The sequence below is a fragment of the Ursus maritimus genome, unplaced genomic scaffold (assembly GCF_017311325.1).
Source record: "Ursus maritimus isolate PB19 unplaced genomic scaffold, ASM1731132v1 scaffold_23, whole genome shotgun sequence".
Lineage (NCBI taxonomy): Eukaryota > Metazoa > Chordata > Mammalia > Carnivora > Ursidae > Ursus > Ursus maritimus.
The window spans coordinates 27,879,196-27,899,042 of NW_024424786.1; the positions used below are offsets into that span (position 1 = coordinate 27,879,196).

Genomic DNA, 19,847 nt, shown 5'->3' on the forward strand with positions numbered 1-19,847 from the left:
AAGACAAGAAGTGGAGTGGTTAGAAGACTGCCAAGTCTTCCCAGCCCTACTTGTATTGAGGGATCCCGCTTATTTCATGGGGAACGGAGACTTCTACTCAAGGCTCTGCGTAGGCTGGGGCCTGCGTAGCCTAACTCACTGCTGAAGCCCCAGAATGCATAGGGGTCAACTGGCAGAGTTCAACAAATGTCCCATGGAGCGAAAGGAGAATTTCAAAGTGGAAAAACTATCACGGGGGAAGGATTTTTAAGGATGCCTTCTCTTTAACCAGGAAAAGCTTTTCCATGGGTGCAAGCAGGCAGACGTTTGCCAAGTAACCTCCCGGGGCTCTAACTGCTTCAAAATCGGGAAACTGAGGCCGGGAGGTAGAGGAAGGCGCCCCTACGTGCCAGCCCGGGAGACCAGGGCCCGCGGGCCAACCCTTCCCCGCGGAGGCTTCTCGGCCTCTGCTGCGCCCGGGCAGGGGTCGGCACGGAGGCGCGGAGGCGGGGGTGGGCTCCCGAGGTCAGGAGGGCCAACTGGTCACGCCGGGGCGTCCAGGAGGCCGGGCGCCGGAGGAGGGCGGGTCCGGGCAGCGGAAACGGCCCGGGGCGCACGGTTCCCCAGCGCCGGCCCGGAGGGCTGCGGTCCCGCTCTGCCCGGCAGCGCAGCGGGGCCTCCGTGCGCGCGGGCTCCGGGGATCGTCCGCAGGCGTCGGCGCTTGCGTCCCGCAGCGGGCCCGGCTCGCACTTCCCCGTCCCGGAACCTCAGCCGTCTGCAGAGTCTCGCGAGGCTCAACCTCCGTCCGCTGCGTCCGCCCCCGGCGCAACTCCGAGGCCCGGCCTCAGGGCGGCCGGAACCGGGGAGCCTGTACTCCCGCTCGGCCTCCGCCGCGCCGCGCTGCCTGTCCGCGCCTGCGCTGTCCCGGCTGGGGAGCGAGGTGAGCGCCAGGAAGAGCCGGCCACGGGGGGCGGGTGCCTCGGGGAGCCGTGTTTACCCGCGGGAGCGCCCCGGGGTGGGGGTCGGGGCTGCTGGCTGGCTGTCCCCTGTCACTTGGCGTGCGGGCCAGCCTCAGGGCCCGGCACCTCGGCGAGGAGCGAGGATAACCTATTTTACTGAACTTGAGCCACGAGCCAGGATTGGTTCTAAGCGCTTTACCTACGGGAACTCGGGAACTCGTCCGTGTATAGCCTCCCTGCTCCCCTGCGGTTTTACGCGCGCTCTGCAGAGGAGGAAACGCCTAGAAAGCGGAGGAGCGCACTGCCGCGGGCAGGAGGACCCCACCTTCTCCTGGCACCTCTGCTTCCCTCCACCTGGCGGGAAGCCGGTCCCTGGAGCTCTGCCGGGGTGCTGCCCTTGGGAGACCCCCAGTCGCCCTCCCCTTGGGCCGCACCCACCGTCCGCTCTGATCACCAAGTACTCTCCTGCCCTTTAGCCCTGTGGGCATCAATCACTGCCAGACCCCTGGGACTCCGGGATCTTTCTGCTTAAGTCAGAACATTTTATCCTGGTGTTTTGAAATTGAGGTCAGCAAGAATGGAAAAAGAACGTTGGTGACCCCTGAAGCTGCAGACTGAAAAATTCCCATAAATGTAAAACAAGGGAAAGCGGCTATCCCTTACGTCATATAGAAGTAGCAAGCAGAGCCCCTGGCCCTGAATGGATCCTTCGTAGAATTCACTTGAAGCCACTGCACACCTGGTTACAACTAGTAAGGGATCCAGGCAATGGTGAATATATAAACATAGAGGAAGGGGCAGACAGAGAATGGGAAGGACCTCGTGACTCCCAATTCAGTTTTGCTGCTGTGAAGGCTGAATTCAGGCCCTGAACACTTTTGTCCTTTTGCAGATGTTCACTCTGCCTCAGGAGGAATCCAGGGCACCTGCCCCCTGTCCCAGCCCAGCCTCCACACAGGACCTGGACAGTAACTATGGGGATGGTCTGGAAAGAGAACGCTCCAGAAAACCGGACTGGAAGCTGCCTGAGTTATGTGACTCCACCACCATGTTGTCCCCGGACAGCTCCTACCTGTCTTCTAGAGGACGCGTCATTAAGTGGTTCTGGGACTCGGCAGAGGAGGGCTACAGGACCTACCACATGGACGAGTACGATGAGGATAAGAACCCCAGTGTGAGTGAGACCCCTGCCCCCACTGGACCCCAGGGGAGACTGCAGGGTGGGGTGCCCTACCTTGACCGAGAGCTTGTTCTAAATGCTGGGGTTACATCCATGAGCGAAAGCGAAGTTCCTGCCCTCATGGAGTTTTTGTTCTAGTAGGGGAGGCAGATGGGGAACAGACGGAAAAAAAAATCCCTGTAATACATGGTGATAAGTGCTGTAGAGAAAATAAAGCAGGGTGAAGAGGATGAGGAGGACGGGGCGGTCTGGGGATGTTGCTGTTTTATGTAAGGTGGTCACAGGGGCCACTTTCCTAAGGTGACGATTCAAGTGGAGGCCTGAAGAAAGTGAAGGACTGTATTAGTTATCTGTTGCTGTGTAACAAATTACCATAGATTTCAGCAGCTTAAAAGAAACGTCATAATTTCTGGGGTTCAGGATCTGGGTGGGTGCCTCGGGCTCAGAATCTTGTGAACTTGCGGTGAAGCCAGGGTTGTGGTCGCATCTTAGGCTTGACTTGGAGGGGGGCAGGGGAGAGGATCGCTGCCAGGCCCGTTCATGTGGGTGTTGGCAGCTCCAGTCCCTTGTCACACGGGGATCTCCGCAGGACTGCCTCATGACGTGGCAGCTGGCTTCCCCCAGGGCAGGCGATCCGAGAGAGGAGACACCGGGAATACCCAGGATGAAAGCCAGGGACTTTATAACCTATGCTTGCAAGATGTCACATCTGCATATCCTGTTCATTAGAAGTGGGTCCTAGGTGCAGCCGGCACAGAGAAGGGATTACGCAAGGGTGTGGATACCAGGAGGTTGGGATCGCTCACTGGGAGCCATCTGAGAGGCTGCCTATCATAGCGAGCCCTGCGGATACCTGGGGGGGATGTTCCGGGTAGAGGGAACGGCTGATGCAAAGGCTTGATGAGTTCAGGGGACTGCATAGGGGCCCCTGTGGCTGGAGGGAAGTGCGACGGGCAGGAGATGAGGTCAGAAAGATCAGGGGTGGGCTGGACAGGAAGTCTGTGGGGCATGATGGGGCGGGGACAGGCTCTGGTTTTGGACAAAGCTCGGTGGAAGGTGTTCGGAGGATTTTGGTTTTCAGAAGGTGCCTTGTTCTTAGGCTGCTGTGTGGAGGTCAGGGTGAGTGTGGGCCAGCAAGGAAGGAGGGAAGCCAAGGCAAGTAGGGAGACAAGAAGCTCCGGCAGTCAGACGGGTCTTAGCCGTGGAGGTGAGAAGTGGTCGGGCCGTACGTGTATTTTGAAGGTACAAGTGACAGGATTTGTGGACGGACTCGCTGTGAGCAGAGGGACGTGCTGGTCTGTTCCTCGGGAGTGAAGGAGCACTGCCTTTTGTTGTCAGAATCTTGGCTCATTCAAGCTCTGCTTCTGCCCCCTCCCTCCTTCCTCATTGCCCCCATACGTCAGCGGTCAGGAGTTACAGCGCGTGAGTCTCTCTGGGGACTCTGTGGGACGGCTTGAGTTGTGCCTCCCCCTCCCGCTCGTATGAGACGGTGCCTCATGGGGTGGGTGTTGTGCAGTTGCACGGGGCCTCCCAGGGGAGCATTTGTGCCAGCCCCGGAGCCCTTCCTGCTCCACATGTATCCTTGTTTCCGTTCCTAGCAGAGCACTGCTTTACTTAGTACCTTCTTTTGTACCGTAAACATGGATCGACTTCTACTATCCCTGGTGTCTCCCGCATGCATCCCCTTCAGGGACCTTCCCATCCAGTGGGGAGATAAAGCATGTACGTCTGTCCTTGTGACCTGGAAGCAGAGAGTAAGCAGTGCTCTAAAGGGGGACAGATCAAGAGCTTTGGGTTCCAGAAGAAGAAAAGATCCTTTCTAGGTGGGGCTCTGGGGAGGCTTCCTGGAGGAGATGACATTTGAACAGAGCTTTAGAAATGGGAAGATGGGACCAGGGAGCTGAGTGGAGGTGGGGCTCGAACAAGGGCAGGGAAGGGTGTTTGGAAGGGCAGGATCACTCCTGCTTTGCTTTTCTGCCTCGGTGTGCATCTCAGGCCTTCCTTCGGGACCCCTCGGCTGTGCTCACCCTGCCTCTGTATCTCTGTCTCCAGGGCATCATTAACTTGGGCACCAGTGAGAACAAACTCTGCTTTGACCTGCTGTCCAGGAGGGTAAGTCCCAGTGCGCCCCTGCGTGGCATCAACAGCTCCCTGTCTGCTCTTGGACTTCCCTGGAAGGCTTCCCTGACCAGAGCCTGCTGCTTGCCTCTGCAGCCCTGGCCTGAGAGTCAGTAGACCCGGTTCCAGATCTTCCTCAGGGACAACTTTCTCTGTGGTCTTGGGCGAGTCACTTCCCTATTCTGGTCCTGCTTCACCTCTTCCCATACTCAGACCCTCTTGCTGGCTGGGTCCTGCTGTTGGGGGGGGGCCACACTGGGGTGTGGTCAGCATTTAACAACTGCTTCTGGGGTAGGGAAGACTCTGATTTGTAGCTTTTGCCAATTCCCGTAGTGTAAATACTCCCACACTCCCACCACGGCAGCTGAGTCTCAGGCCATGGCTGCGGATGTGTCTCCCAAGGCCCTGACTCAAAGTTCGGGATTGTAGAGAGAGTGACGCCTAACCCAAAAGAACTTATTTCCGAGGGTGACAAATCCAAGACCTAAGGGGAGAGGGGTGTAGGAAGGGGGCTCAAGATGCGTGTTCTTTCCAGCCAGTTCCCTGCTGCACTGTCCGATAGAAGTAAAACATTAGCCACGTGTATAATTTAAAATTTTCTGTTAGATAAGTAAAAAGAAAATGGTAAATTCATCTTAGTAATATATTTTATTTAGCCCCACATATCCAAAATAGGACCATTTGAACATGTCATCTATCTAAAAAATTCAGGTATGTTACATACTGTTTTCATATCAAGTCTTTCAAATCCAGTGGGTCTCAGTTCAGACTGGCCGCGTTGCAAGTGCTCAGGAGGCCCACGTGGCTAGCGGCTTCCTGCTGGACGGCGCAGCTCTCTGGGCCGAGGGAGAGACGGAAAAGGCTGGAGTTACATACAAGTGGCTGCAGGCCCTTCTTCTTTTGGTCCACTCCCCAAGACTTCTGCCTTTCCGTGACATTGTGTCTATGATGCCCTGGGAGTTACTAACCCAGCACCTGGTCGGGGTGTAGACGGTGTAGAAACGGCCACACTTTCCAAAGCGTGAGGTTGGGCTGAGTCTGCAGGAACACCGTGGCCTGAGTCCCTCCAGAAGTTGGAGCCAACACCAAGGTGATGGCACCCAATTTTGGGACCCCTTCCGTCACCCCAGGGAGAAGCTGAGTAGCATGGTCTCCTATCACTGCCTCTACAAATCCACCCCTCTGGGTTATTTGTTTATTTATTTATTCAAAAAGATTTATGTATTTGAGAGAGAGAGCGTATGCAAACATGGGGAGGCGCCGAGGGAGAGAGAGAATCTCAAGCAGACTCCCTGCTGAGTGCAAGCCCGACATGGGGCTCCATCTCACGACCCTGAGATCATGACTGGAGCGGAAATCGAGAGTCAGATGCTTATCTGACTGAACCCCCCAGGCGCCCCCACCCCTCTGGGTTTTTTAGATGGCAGTGTTGTATAAAGAGCACTGGATTAGGAGTCAGACCTTCTGGGTCTTGTCTCTGCTCTGCCACTTGCTAGCTCCGTGACCTTGGCTGAGGCACCTCACTTTTTTGAGCCTCGGTTTCCTCATCTGCAAAATGGGCAGGGGAATGCTGTGCCTGTGCCGCCTCTCTCCTGGTTTCTGTGATGAGCCGACCCAGCCCAGGCTTTCCTGGCCCGGGTGCTGTGTGGATGCGGGTGGAAGCGCCGGCAGCTCTTCCATGGTGTGGGTGGCCCTCAGCCCCGCTCTTCCCTCTGTCCCCAGCTGAGTCAGAGCGACATGCTGCGGGTGGAGCCGTCCCTGCTGCAGTACCCTGACTGGAGGGGACACCCGTTGTAAGTAGCTGCCGTGGGCCGGTGGTTCTCAGCCCCGGACGGTCTTGCTCCCCTGGGGTCATAGGGCATCTGGAGACACTTCTGGTTGTCACAACTGGGAAGGACTGTTACTGGGTAGAGGCCAGTGACGCTGCTAACCCTCCTACAATGCCCAGGACAGCCCTAGATAATGATCCCGCCCCGAATGTGAATACGGCAGGTGGAGAAAGCCAGCCGTAGGCCGAGGGCCAGTCCTGCAGGCCCGGCGATCGTGGGGTCTCCCAAGTGTGTGCAGGGAACTAGCGCCTCTGCCAGGCCCACCCCAGCGCAGAAGCTCCCTGGCTTGGCTTCCCTGGGTCTGAGGCATGTGGGGGGCCTGCAGGCGTGGGGTCCTTGTCCCTGCTCTCTCAGTAGTTTTAGAGGAACCAGAGTCAGCTTTGGACCTGCTGGTGAGGGGGTCTTCCTCCCGGTAAGGTGGGACGTGGTAAATAATGCCTCTTGGAGTTGGTACTTCGTGAGTACTTGCTGGGGGCAGCCGCTGTTCCAAGGGCTTAGTGGCCAAGCAGGACTTGATTCCAAAGCTCGTGTTCCTGTAGTAATTAGGGTGGTGGGCCCTGGAGACAGCCTGGACTCTGCCACTTACCAGCAAGTGACTTATTTCCTTCAAGCCTCAGTTTCTTTGTCTATAAAATGGGAATAATAATAATAATAACATCCTAGAGTTGTAAAAAGATTCAATGAGTAAAATTCTGCAAGTAACTCCTGCATAATGTAAATGCTTAACGGATTTTAGCAACAATGACCCTGACGTAGTTATTGTTGTAATAGCATTGTTATTAGCTGGATGTACATGTAGACGGAGTGTTACTTTTGATAGCCCCTGTGGATTAGGCCTGTGGATTAGGCGGGACGGGTGTCCTGGAACTACAGAGAATGCAAGTCTGTGTGTGTGGGGAGTGGCGGGCCGGGGGGCTGGTGGGCCCTGCGATGTGGAGGCCACGCTGACCCCACCGCCCTCGTGGGAAACCAGAGAAGGTTAATGGCGTCTGTGTGAAGATTCACCGGAGGAGCTTTGGGGTGGACCGTGGGTTGGGGATCCTCTGACAAGTGCTGCCCATCTCCCTGTCTGATCTCTAGCCTCCGGGAGGAAGTGGCCAGATTCCTGTCTTTCTATTGCAAGAGCCCCGCACCCCTTAAGCCAGAAAATGTGAGTAAGCCCCCTCCTCTGCTCTCCCCTGCTCTTCTGCCCACCTCCCCCTACTTTGGACTGGGCAGGGGTAGCGTGGGCTTGGGGTCTGCCCTTCGCTCAGTTTTGAGCTGTTTGCAGGTGGAATTAGGACTACTCCCTCCCTTCGTCTTCCCCATCCTAGATATTTAGGGTATAATTTGGTTACAGTTTCTGCTCCAGTTTGTTCTATGGTCCGCCGTTGCCTCCATACCTTCGGACAAGGCTCTCCGAGTGACCAGCTCCCTCTTCCTTGATTTGTTGATCTAGACCAACATCCTTTGATCTGGTCAAAGAATAAGCCACAGATGCCCTTGGCTGTTAGTAGGAGAGGCCTTGGGCTTCCTCTGGCGGCTTTGCTGTGACGGAGCCACAGAGGCCACCAAGTGGGGCCCAGCCCCCCCTCTACACCAGCCTGGATGCAGCTGTAGGTCCTTGCTCCCTCCCGGACGGATAGTCATCTTTGTCACATGGCCGTGTCACCCGCAGGTGGTTGTTCTGAATGGCTGTGCCTCTCTCTTCTCTGCTCTGGCCACCGTGCTGTGTGAGGTGGGGGGTAAGTGACCCACGGCCTGCTCAGCTTGGGGGCTGGCCTATGCCTGCAGTGTCCACAGCTGCATCAGAATGCCTTCGGCCATAGTAGACTACGGGACTGCAGGGGGCTTAATGAGTGGCTTGACAAGATACCTGGATGTTGGCGGTTTCAGGGGAGGTCAACGTGATGCCAGGGTTCAGGGCTGGTCTCTGTGACGACCTTGGTCTTTACTCTCACTTGATGGCTGGCACACCTTACACGACCATGGGTCCTAAAGCGGGGAGAAAGGGAAAGGTTGTGCCTTGCCCGTGTCTTTGTTTTATTGGGAGGCGGCAAGGGAGATAATCTTTCCCAAAGAACGTCCCAGCAGAGCTCCCCTATGTCTTGCTGGCCAGAACCGCCTCACAAACCCATTCCCAGAGCAGTCCCTGGCAGATGGGATAAGAACCACAGTTGACTTCAACCAAACGTGGTTTGTCCCCAGGGGCTGGAGGAGGCCCTCCTTCCTCGGACTTACTGCTGGTCATCCCTGGGAAATCTGGTGTTCCCTCAGCCAGAAAATCGGACTGGCTGTTGAGTAGGCAGCCAGCAGCGTCTGCTACAGGAGCCATGGTCGGACTGAGAGCCGGTCACGGTCAGGGGTTATTGTCACCAGAACAGAGGCCCACTCACGCCAGCTTTGCTAGCAGTGATTATATGGGTGATGTTTCCTGACCACGTGCTGTGATGCAGGCACTGGCCTAGGGTTTACAGACAGGCTCATTCAACCCTCACTTCTCCCCTCCGAGGTAGGTCCTGTGCCATCCGCATATCCCAGACGAGGACATCAGGGCACAAGGGGTTAAGTGACTTGCCAAATTCACAGAGATAGGAACCAGGATTTGAACCACAAGAAGATTCATCGCAAGGATAGGGTGGGTGATTTCCTACCCATTCTCGAACAGTCAAGAACGGGATCAGTGTCACACTCTCCACCTCTCATGGGGATATACAGTCCCTCCTCCTCCCCTTTGTAAATGTAAACCTCTCTCTGGACCTTCGTCAGCTCCCATATAGCCCAGGGCAGCTGCCCCAATTCCACCTGCTCATGACCTTTCTGCTTAGGTGCACGTTCTCACCTAATGAGCGTCTGTGCGTCCTGGAGCGAAGTGAGAGAGAGCACATGATGGGTTTCTGGCCAGCCAGGGCCCTGGCGCCCTGGGATCCCTTGTTTCCCTCCGATCCACTCCCCGTGGCTGGGGTAGGGAACATGTGGGATGAAGCTGCCCCTTCCAGAGCTGGGAGTGGGGCAGACCAGGGGAAGGGAGGGCAGCTTGACCACACATCCTCTTCAGAACTCAGGGAATGCCTGCCTCTGCATTAGGGTAGACCTTGGAGGTCGTCAGCCTCCCCTCCAGAGCTAGAATCTTCCACATGACATGCCTCCCCACCAGATGGCCTCAGCCTTGTGTTTGAATGTCCCCAGGGAGGGAGAATCCACTCCTGAACACACTATCTCTGGGCAATTCTGTATGCTGTCACATTTGTCCATTTGTCGAGGCCAGATCACCCCGCAGCTTCAACTCACTGGATCCCGGTCTGTCCTCAGAGTAAGCCAGCACGTGGAGTGCTTCCGAGGGATCCTCTGAGGTTCAATGTCCTCATCGGTGAAGTTAGGGTGACAAGAGTACTGACGTCACAGAGCGATTGTGAGGATCGATTGAGATAACACACAAATGCACGTTGAGCCCAGTTCCCAGCACGTAGTAAGTTTTCAGTAAATGTTAGCTCCTGGTGATCAGAAAAGGGACACATCTCAGTGGATCCAAGTGTTAGAAGGAGCTTGGGAGTTGAGAGACGGAGTGTACCCCTGGTGTTCCCCCAAGGACCTGGAAGGCTGGGAGGGGCGTGGAGCCTGTGGACGGGAGGACTGGGGCATTCTGTCCAGAGGGTGACAAGCCCTGACCTATTCCTGCCCTCAGAGGCTTTCCTGATCCCCGCCCCTTACTATGGAGCCATCACACAGCACGTCTATCTCTATGGCAACGTCCGTCTGGTCTGTGTCTATCTGGACAGTGAGGTAGGAGTTCCAGAGACTCCAGGTAGGACCCAGGCCTTCCTGTAGGGGAAGACTTTCCTCTCTCCAAATTTGAGGGCAGACGTGGGAGGAAGTCCATGCTGAGAGCTCTGGGGTCATGGCTGCAAGGGGAGTAAAGTCTTCTGTTGCCCATGACTGTCCATACCTGGGTTCCCCTGGGGCTCCCTAGGTCCCGGCTCTGAGATCTTTGGGGTCAGTGTAGAAGCCAAGGGCAGCCCCAGGGAGACTACATCAAAATGGTGGGGTGAGGATGGGACAGAGCAGACCTCAATGTGTAAGTTCTTGGGCCCCAATCAGAGGATCTCTGGGGCCTCTTTCCGACTAAGAGTGCTGAGGTGTGCCTGATGTGATGGGGTGGGCAGCAATGAGGGGAATGACCCTGCCAGTGTTTTTCAGAGACTGTTCTAAGGAGTGTAGCGATGACAGGTAGGAGAGGCCCCAGAAGCTTAGGTTTTCGGGATCACTGAAGTTGGCTGGTAGCTTTTCTCCATCTTTTTCTAGGTCACTGGGCTGGATACACGCCCCTTCCAGCTCACCGTGGAGAAGCTGGAGACGGCCCTGCAGAGAGCTAACTCTGAGGTCTGGGGGTCAGATAAAACCCAAGGCTGGGAGGGGTGGGCCTGAGCAGGGCACAGACTTCCTGTGGCCCATCTCATCCTGGGAGTGGGGTTGGCACCCCCTGAGGGGCTTGGGGTGTCAGATGGTCACAGGGAGCCATTCTGTCAGGAGCCCATGGAGAGTCTTCCCACTGGAGAAAGACTGAGACCTCTTTGTACAAAGAGTCAACCGGGGAGCTCCATTCACACACCCAGCCCCGCTGCGCCCGAGTTTGATTCAGGGGGTCAAGTGTGGAGCGCAGTGGGTGGTAGTCCAGCAGTCTCCCTGGTGATTCGAGGACGTGATTCCCCTGTCACTTTGAGGGCACGTCCTAGAAAGGCAGAGACACGTACTACTCCCGTGGTTCCTTTCCAGTCCATGGCCATTACGGTCATACGTGCCTCCTGTAGGAATTCTTAAACTGCAAACCCCAGCCCGTTATTCTACACAGAGGCAGCCTTTCCTGGCATTTGGGCCTATTTGCCTCTGGGCTTTGTTCTCTGCCTCTGGTTTCTTTCCCAGTCGACACATATGCACATATGGATATCTGCTGCCAGATATGTAATTCTCTGCCCTTGTCCGCTTCACGTTGGGTCGTGAACACATTCCCATCCCATTTCCCCGGGAGCCTGCCCCTCCACCAACCCCATTCAGTGGGCGCGTGTGGCTCTGGCCTTCAGGAGGAGCTGAGCGTTTCCTGTCCCACTGATGGTTTCAGGGTGTGAAGGTCAAAGGTCTCATCCTCATCAACCCCCACAACCCTCTGGGCGACATCTACTCCCCAGGAGAGCTGCGGGACTACCTGGAATTTGCCAAGAGGTGAGGCACCCCATGGTCACCCCACAAAACATCTTGGCAGACCAGGATATGGGTGCAGGCTTTGGTATGATTCTCCCACCCTGTTCACTCCGTTGTGGGCTCCCGCCCGCGTTGGCCCTTCCCCGCAGTGCGGTAAGGGGGCAGGGATTTGTGGGGTGCTAGTTCTCCCTCTCCCTCTCCTCTTTCTTAAGGTACAACAGCTGTCCTTTATTGTACCCCCCAGGGGCCAGGTACCCTGCTGAGCTCTTCACGTGCTCTGTCTCCTGCCATCCTACCAGTCACCCTCTCAGTCATCCCACGGTCCTTATCCCCAGGTTGCTGAGCCTCAGAGTGAGGAGTGGAGCCAGACTTGAACCTGGGTCTGTCTGTACACACCTGTTTTGCACTCAATTGGGCCCTTCCTCTGTGGAGGCGCCCGAGGCCTCCGCCTCTCCACAGTGCTTCAGAAGCCCCACTGTCGTCTGCTTTGTGTGTGCGGCTTTCTGTGTGAAAATTCAGACACAGGAAAGGTGTCTCTGGAAAAAAGTTTGGTAGCCCTGGGCGTGACCTTGGTCCCGTTGGATTTCTGAGTCATTGCTTCCCCACCTTGGGGACTTGCTACTTGGCTGCAGACCAAGCCGCCTCCTCCCCGGCTCCACCCCTCCAGGCACGAGCTGCACGTGATGGTGGATGAGGTCTACATGCTGTCCGTGTTCGAGAAGTCGGCGGCCTACCGCAGCGTCCTGAGCCTGGAAGGGTGAGGCTGCCCTGCCACAGCCGACTCTGCCCACCCCCAGTCCCCTGGCCCCTCACGGCAGTTCCTCTTCCATCCAGCTGGTCCCACTGTCCTCAGATCCCCTAAGGAGAAGATGGGAGGGCCAGGCTACATCAGGGCTTTTCAGATTGTTCTGTGGGGTTTCTGAGAGCTCCAGGAGGGGCTGGGCCGTAGGATTCCTGGGGGTGGGGGGGCTGCGAGGGTGGGAGCTGGCCTCCTGCGCTGTTCCCCTCATCTCTAGAGCAGCTTAAGCTCCATCCATCCATCCATCCATCCAATCACTCACTCATTCAGCAAACCCTTCTGCCGCCCCAGGCATGTGCCAGCACTTCTAGCTGTTTGGGCTTTTTCGTTAGATTTAGTCTGAGCCAAGAATCTGTGGCTGAAACAGCTCTGGAAACTGTTGGACCAGATCACCTGTAAAGTCTATAAAGGTGACATTGAGAGATTCTAACAGCTCCTGGTCTTTGTTCAGAGCTTTGGACCCTGCGAAGTCCTTTCCAGTGGTTCTCTCAGCTGGTCCTCACGAGGCTCTGCCAAGTAGATGGTTGTTGTTTGTTTATGGATTAGGAAAGTGAGACGCAGAGAAATAGCGACTGTGCCAGACTCTGCTCGGTGCCGGGACAACAGTGAGCGAGAAAGAAAGAGGTCCCTTTCAGGTGGAACTTTTATTTCTAGCCAGAAAAATCATTTTAAAGATTTTTTCTTATTTGAGAGAGAGAGAGAGCAGGAGGGAGAGGGAGCGAGAGTCTTAAGCAGACTCTGCACTGAGGGCAAAGCCCGATTCGGGGCTCAGTGCCACAACTGTGAGATCATGACTTGAGCTGAAACCAGGAATTGGATGCTTAACCGACTGAGCCACTGAGGCACCCCCAGAAAAAATGTTTTAGCAGCTAAGTACACAGTCATTTGATTGTGGCTCTGATAAGTGCTAAAAAGGAGAAGTCTGGGGAGACATGAGGGGATCTGCTTGGGGTTCCCAGTGGGCCCGGTACTGGGAGGTGGTCAGAGAAGGTCTGTTTGGGGAAGTAGAACTTGAGTGGAGCTCTGGATCAGGGATCGGCAATTATTTTTGGATCAGATGGCAAATATTTTAGGCTTTATAGGCCTATGGTCTCTCACTCAACTTGGCCATATAGCATGAAAGTGGCCATAGACATGAAAAAGCATGACTGTGTTCAAGTAAAGCTTTATTTACGAAAATAGGCCGCGGGCCGGGTTTAGCCTGCAGGCTGTGGTTTGCTGACCCTGGTTCTAAAGGATGTGTAGGAATTGGTGATTCGAGAGATGAGACCAGGGCTTCACACAGAACCAGAACCAAATTCATCCAGACATGTATGAGCTTTTGTGGGTCTGTGTTGCCTCCGTTCCCACACTGTGTTCTTTGCAGCTTGCCTGACCCCCAGAGGACCCATGTGATGTGGGCGACCAGCAAGGTAGGTTCCTGGCTGGCCTCGGGGGTGTCAGGGAGGTGGGAGGGCAGAGAGGTGGGTAGAAGCAGCTTCCTCCACTGCCCAGGGTGCCTCTCTCCGTAGGACTTCGGGATGTCTGGGCTCCGGTTTGGCACGCTGTACACGGAAAACCGGGACGTGGCCACTGCGGTGGCTTCCCTCTGCCGCTATCATGGCCTCAGTGGCTTGGTCCAGTACCAGATGGCACAGCTGCTCCGGGACCGTGGTGACTGCCTGGGCCTGCTCATTTGAGAAGGGGGGGTGGTTATATTCAGTTGGGGACAGGCCAGGGATCATGGGTGCTTCTCACATGAGAAGAATTTAGGGTGGTGTTCGAGAACCCCAGGGCCATGATTGGGTTCATAGCTAACTCCGTCACTTCCTGGCTGTGTGGCATATTCCTTCACCTCCCCAAACCTCAGTTCATGTGATGTGTCAGTTCGAACAGTACCTGGCATATAATAGGAACTTAGTCAACGTGAACTCATCATTATTAGCTGTGAGCACTTGAAAAAGAGAGAATAGAAGCAACAAAGGAAAACATTATCATGGAAATACCTGTTCCTGTGAGGATCTCAGATAATGAGTCTGTAATTGCCACCTTTTACCTTTTGTTGAGCCCTGCTAGGTGTTCTCATTGCACCATCACGTTGGTCCCTCCCCAGAATCCTAGGAGGCAGATATTCCTGTATTCCCCCCTAGTATTTTACAGATGGGGATACGAGGACTGGATACTATGCACCTGCTGTAACAGTTAAAATTTTAAACAATAGTGACACCATCACATGTTGGCGAGGAAGCAGAGCAGCTGGAACTCTCACGCTGCTCTGGGAATGGAAGGTGGCGCGGCCACTTTGGAAAGCAAAGTTCCTTGCAGAGTTAAACCACACTTACCAAATGGCCCAGCAATCCCACTCCTAGCTGCTTACCTTTATGGTCACACAAAACCCACTATGTGAATATTTATAGCTGCTTTGTTCACGATCACCCCCAAACATCCTTCTGAGGACGAAGGAGGGAACAGACTGGTTTGCATCCGCACAGTGGAATACGGCTCTGCAGTGAGAGCCAGGGCAGCACAGAGTAAGCTCAAAGGCATTGTGCTGAGTGTAAGAGGCCAGTCTCAAAAGGTGACATGACTGTATGATTCCACTTACGTGACATTCTGGAAAAGGCCAAACTGGAGTGACGGAGACCAGTGGTCACGGGGGAATGGGAGTGACGTGACTATGAGCAGCGCGAGGATGTTCTTTGGGGCCAGGAAACTGTTCCGTGTCCTGCCTGCAGGGGCGGGTTACACAGTTGTGTACATGTGTTAAAACCCATCAAATGGGGGCGGGGTGCCCAGGTGGCGCAGTCAGTTAAGCATCCAGCTCTTGGTTTCAGCTCAGGTCATGATCTCAGTGTCTTGAGATCAAGCCCTGCATTGGGATCCACACTGGGTGTGGAGCCTGCTTGAGATTCTTTCTCTTCCTTTCCCTTTGCCCCCTGCCCGTGCACTCACTCGATCGCTCTCTCACTCTCTCTCTCAAAAAAAGAAACATCATATCATTAAAAAAAAAAAAAACAATTAAAAAACCCTCATCAAGTGGGACACCAAACAAAGTTAATAGAAAAGCTGAGGACGGGGAGGTGAAGTTGGCCCAGGCCCCGCCTCTCATCAGTGGCCAGGCTGGGACCTGCACAGCAGCCTCTGGCTTGGAAGCATCAGCGTGTGAAGGAGCCATCTTTCCGTGAGGATCTGCACCCTCGGGACCCTGTGTCTGCAGGACTGGGAGCTGGGAGGCCAGCTATCTGGATTTCCAGTGCTTTCTACTGGACGTTGAATATTCCCCTGGCCCCCATCCACCAGCAGGAGAAGGGGTCTTGGCAGCTCGTGCCTTTTCTCTCGTCAGCATTAGACCCATGGGGCAGTGTGGAGGTTGATCAGAGATTTATTTGTTGGCTTCTCTTTTCACCCAAACAGACTGGATCAACCAGGTGTACTTACCGGAGAACCATGCCCGGCTCAAGGCTGCCCACAGCTATGTTGCGGGAGAGCTCCGGGCCCTGGGCATCCCCTTCCTGAGCCGCGGGGCGGGCTTCTTCATCTGGGTTGACCTGAGGAAGGTAACGCAGGTGGGGCTGCGGGCCGGGGGTAGCTGAAGCCTCTGCGGCAGGGGAGGGGCAGGGCTGTCTCCTCTGCAGCCTGAGCCCTTGCCACCCTCCCAGTTCCTGCCCGAGGCCACCTTTAAGGAGGAAACGCTGCTTTGGCGCCGCTTTTTGGACAACAAGGTGCTGCTGTCCTGCGGCAAGACCTTCGAGTGCAAAGAGCCCGGCTGGTTCCGCTTGGTCTTCTCAGACAAGGCCCACCGGCTGTGCCTGGGTGAGTGCCGCCCCCTCCTCACCGCACCCCTCATTCGGCCCTGCCCCCTCTCGTCCCACGTGGGGCTCCAGCAGCCTCAGCTTGCCTGTCCTGCCCACCCAGCCGGCAGCGCTACGGGGCTGTCACTTCTCCTTCCCAGGGATGCGGCGGGTCCGGCAGGTGCTTGAGGGCATATCCCAGGTGGCAGAAGAGCCCCCTTCCTGTCAGACCGAGGAGCCAAGGAGCCGGCACAGGTGAGCTGGTCTTCTGGTGACAGCAGGACCTGGTGACAGCAGGGCCTGGCAGCCACCGCCAGTCTGAGCCATTTGGGGCTGTGAAGACCGACGGCGGATGGGCCATGTGTCAGGAGGGTACCCGACGTGACCTCACCCCTGAAGAAGAACCATTCCTGGTCCTCAGGCATGGCGAGGGACTCCTCCAGCTGTGCTGTGCTTCGCCCCCCTCCCCCCCGCCTGTTAAAACTGGGGGGATCTAGAAGCCTCTGTTGTAATTTCCAGAATGAGGAGTCGTGACTGCTCCTAACCACAACCCTTCGCCCCCGAAGGTTGTGAAAAGAAAACAACATGTACCTTCTTTTGATGGCACCGTTCTTCCTCCTTTGTTGCCAGGGAAACGTGAGGAACAACACGTAAAAGAGAGAACATGCCCAAGAAATAAACAAGAGTGATAATTCCCAAACCGCCAGGAGGAAGGAGTTAATTCTGTATGTTCGGATTGTTCTCCCCACGTGGGGGTGTGTCCCCCACAGGACACCGGGGACTGGGACAGGCCTCCGCTTGGGGTGCGGAGCACAAGACCCGGTGGGGGCAGTCAGGGAGAGCTGCCCTGCTTCTGGGCTGCTCTTCCTTCTCCCTCACCCCGGCAAGGAGCTGCCTCCACTGAGCATCTCAGACCCGAGTGATCCAGCCATGACTACTGGGGGGAAGATAAGGGCTGGACTTTGAACCCAGGCTGGCCTTTCCACCCCAAGTAGGCGAAGGGCCACTCAGGCCATCCTCAGGGCTGCTTGAGCTCAGAGCCCACATGGGCTTTCCGAAGCGACCTTAAAGCTGTGTGCGGAGGACCCTTCTCTTGTGTCTACGCTCCCGTGTAGAAAAGCAGTCTCTTCCCTTGTTTCTGTTTAAGACAATGTCGGTGCAGTCAGTGTGCATTTTCTGTAAACCATGGTATTTGACCGAGGATTTCCTCTACGCTTCTGCCTTTCATCCATTCGCTCCTTCTCCCTGTCTTTCCTTGAAAACCTTCTGTGTGCGGACACCGTGCTGGTAATTTCTGTGCAGTCTAACTTCGACAATCCAGGAAGCTGACGTGATTATCCTCCACTCTAGAGATGAGGCCGTGGAGTCTCAAAGAGCTGGAATGACATTCTCAAAGTCCCGTAGGTGGAAAGTCCCAGAGCCAGGATTCGGAGTCGGGTCGGTTTGGTTGCGAATTCTGTGCTGTCTGTACCCTGCCAAAGCTGGCTCGGCAGGATGCTTTCTCTTTCCAGTCCCGAGGACCAGGCCTCGTGGCGTCATCGGCAGCACCTTTCATTGTTGCTTGGTGCCTTTGGCCAAGGGTCGCTCCTTTCTCGTCCCACTGCCAGGAAACACTGCTACTAGGGGTTGCGGATTCATTGAAGGAAAGCCTTCAGGTTTTGCGGGTCAGAATAACGGCCACACTGAGAGCCCTCTGTATCCCCTTTAAAGACCTCTGTTGCGACGCTGCCACTGTGGTTCAGGGTCCCCCACGGAAGGACCCTGTGATACATCCCAGGTAGAATTCTCAGAAGAACAACTCCTAGTTCTTCAGAGGGAATCCAAGCTGGCTTCCCGGCAGAGGCTGACCGACCTGGGGATCGGGGCCCGAACCGAGTCTGTCTGTTTCAGTCGGCGGAAGGGGGGCCTGCGATCCCAGCTGGCTGGGCTGCGTGAAGGGATGCGCTCCATATGTCTCTCTGTGGAGTCTGGGTCTGGCGTATTCTACACCCATCTCAGGTTCCCCTTTGCGCGCACCTTTCTCCCCTTGCTCGGTAAGACCGCCAGCCACGTGTGCGTGAGCGTCGCCCCGGGGGCCCCTCGGCTGCTCCGGAGGGCACTTCCTGCCCCAGGCTTCTGTGACAGCCTCATGGGGCACACGCAAACTGGGCGCTCGGCCGGATGGATACCGCTGCCAGCAGGCGGCCGCTGTGGGGAGGGCCGTTCTGACCTTCCGCGTGGCTCCTCAAAGAGTCCCGCTGGGATTGAGCCCCGGGTGCCCAGGGCGGTAGCCGGCTCTATAGCACACCTCTGGGCAGGCTTTCTTTGTCCTCCTAGACTTACTCCGATCTCACCGTTCCCTAAGATTGTGTCCAGAATAGCTGCCAGCATCAAGGCTCTGCCTCTCAGGGAACCATGCAAAGCGGGGGATACGTGATAGGTCAGCTGAATGTTTTAAGATTCATTGACATTGTTGCGTGTATCAATAGTACATTCTTCCTCTCTTTTTCGTCCCTCTCTGTAGTAATATCCCCTTTTTCATTCTTGATATTGGTAGCATTTGTTCTCTCTGCTTTTATTGTCATCAACAGTCAGCCTTGTAATGATTTTATCGAATTTGCTGGTTTTATTAGGTTTTTTTTTTTTTACAATGAACTATTACCTTTGTTAATGCTATCTAGTGTATGTTTGCTTTCTAATTTAATACGGGGTTTTTTTTGCTTATATGTGAACTATGATTTTTGTATAAAGGGAAAATGATTATTTTTTGATCCTTTCTTCTGCTTTTATGTGTTCCTCACCACTGGCCATAGCCATTGTTATTCCCTGATATAAAGAAAAAATGCGAAATGTGCGCACCTTATTGCACATAAATTTTACCTCATTAGGAAAAAGGAACTGTGAAATATTGATCTGTAGTTAATGACATGCCTTTGATAAAATATTCAGATGTAACTACTGACAGTGGCAATTTACTCTGCAATGCAGCAAAAATTGAGGGGTCAACAAGGGGTGGGTCAGTATGTGGTAAGTATCGTAAAATATTAATTACATAGTAGAGATGGTAGACACGTGGGTATTCGCGGCAAAATTCTTTCAGCTTATTTATTTTTTTTACCTTTCACCCCCTTCACCCATTTCTCTCACTTCCCACCCCCACCTCCAGCAACCACCAATCTGTCCTCTGTATCTATAAGCTTATTTTTCCAAAATTTGTTCATTTGTTTTTGTTTTTAGATTCCAATATAAGGGACATCACCCACTATTTGTCTTTCTCTGTGTGACTTATTTAGCATGATGTCCTTGAGGTCCATCCATGTTGTCCCAAGTGGCAAGATTTCATTCCTTGTTACGGCTGAATAATAATCCATTCTATGGGGGCGCCTGGATGGCACAGTTGGTTAAGTATCTGACTCTTGGTTTGGGCTCAGGTCGTGATCTCACAGTCATGAGATCGAGCCCCCGCGTAGGGGTCTTTGCTGGGTGTGGAACCTGCTTAAGATTTTCTCTCTCCCTCTGCCCCTCCCCCCTTCTCTCTCTTTTTCTAAAATAAATAAATAAATATTTTTCTTTTAAGATATATATGTATATATATATATATTTGTTTATTTATTTTTTAAAGATTTTACTTATTTATTTGACAGAGAGAGAGAGCAAGCACAAGCAGGGGGAGCAGGAGAAGGAGAAGCAGGCTCCCTATGGAGCAGGGAGCCCGATGTGGGGCTCCATCCCAAGACCCTGGAATCATGATCTGAGCCAAAGGCAGACACTTAACCAACTGAGCCACCCAGGTGCCCTAAGATTTTATTTATTTATTTGAGAGAGAGAGAGTGAGCGTGAGAGAGCATGATCAGGGGGACAGGCAGAGGGAAAGGGAAAAAGCAGACTCCCTGCTGAGCAGGGAGCTGGACTCGGGCCTCCATCCCAGGACCCTGAGATCATGACCTGAGCCAAAGGCAGATGCTTAACCGACTGAGCCACCCAGGTGCCGCAAATAAATAAATATATCTTAAAAAAAAAAAACCTTGTTATAGGGGCGCCCGGGTGGCTCAGTTGTTA

General features: G+C 54.6%; 1 protein-coding gene across 6 annotated transcripts; it reads left to right on the top strand.

Annotated features, from left to right (window-relative positions):
* Positions 1 to 647: 647 nt before the first annotated feature.
* Positions 648 to 16,509, top strand: ACCS (1-aminocyclopropane-1-carboxylate synthase homolog (inactive)). Of its 6 annotated transcripts, none has more exons than XR_005837098.1 (16): positions 655 to 919; positions 1,831 to 2,112; positions 4,171 to 4,230; positions 5,959 to 6,029; positions 7,146 to 7,215; positions 7,723 to 7,789; positions 9,730 to 9,827; positions 10,347 to 10,424; positions 11,161 to 11,261; positions 11,908 to 11,997; positions 13,406 to 13,451; positions 13,551 to 13,692; positions 15,433 to 15,575; positions 15,678 to 15,831; positions 15,934 to 16,064; positions 16,440 to 16,509. XR_005837098.1 is itself a non-coding variant. In XM_040638975.1 (16 exons), the coding sequence occupies exons 2-16, from the start codon at positions 1,831 to 1,833 to the stop codon at positions 16,447 to 16,449; spliced, it is 1,506 nt and encodes a 501-aa protein (XP_040494909.1). In that variant the 5' UTR covers positions 656 to 919; the 3' UTR covers positions 16,450 to 16,509. The 6 variants fall into 6 exon arrangements, 5 of the variants coding, with proteins under 5 accessions (XP_040494914.1, XP_040494910.1, XP_040494911.1 ...); XM_040638975.1 differs by having other exon boundaries at positions 656 to 919; positions 15,971 to 16,064; XM_040638976.1 differs by having other exon boundaries at positions 15,934 to 16,509.
* The last annotated feature ends 3,338 nt before the right edge of the window (positions 16,510 to 19,847 follow it).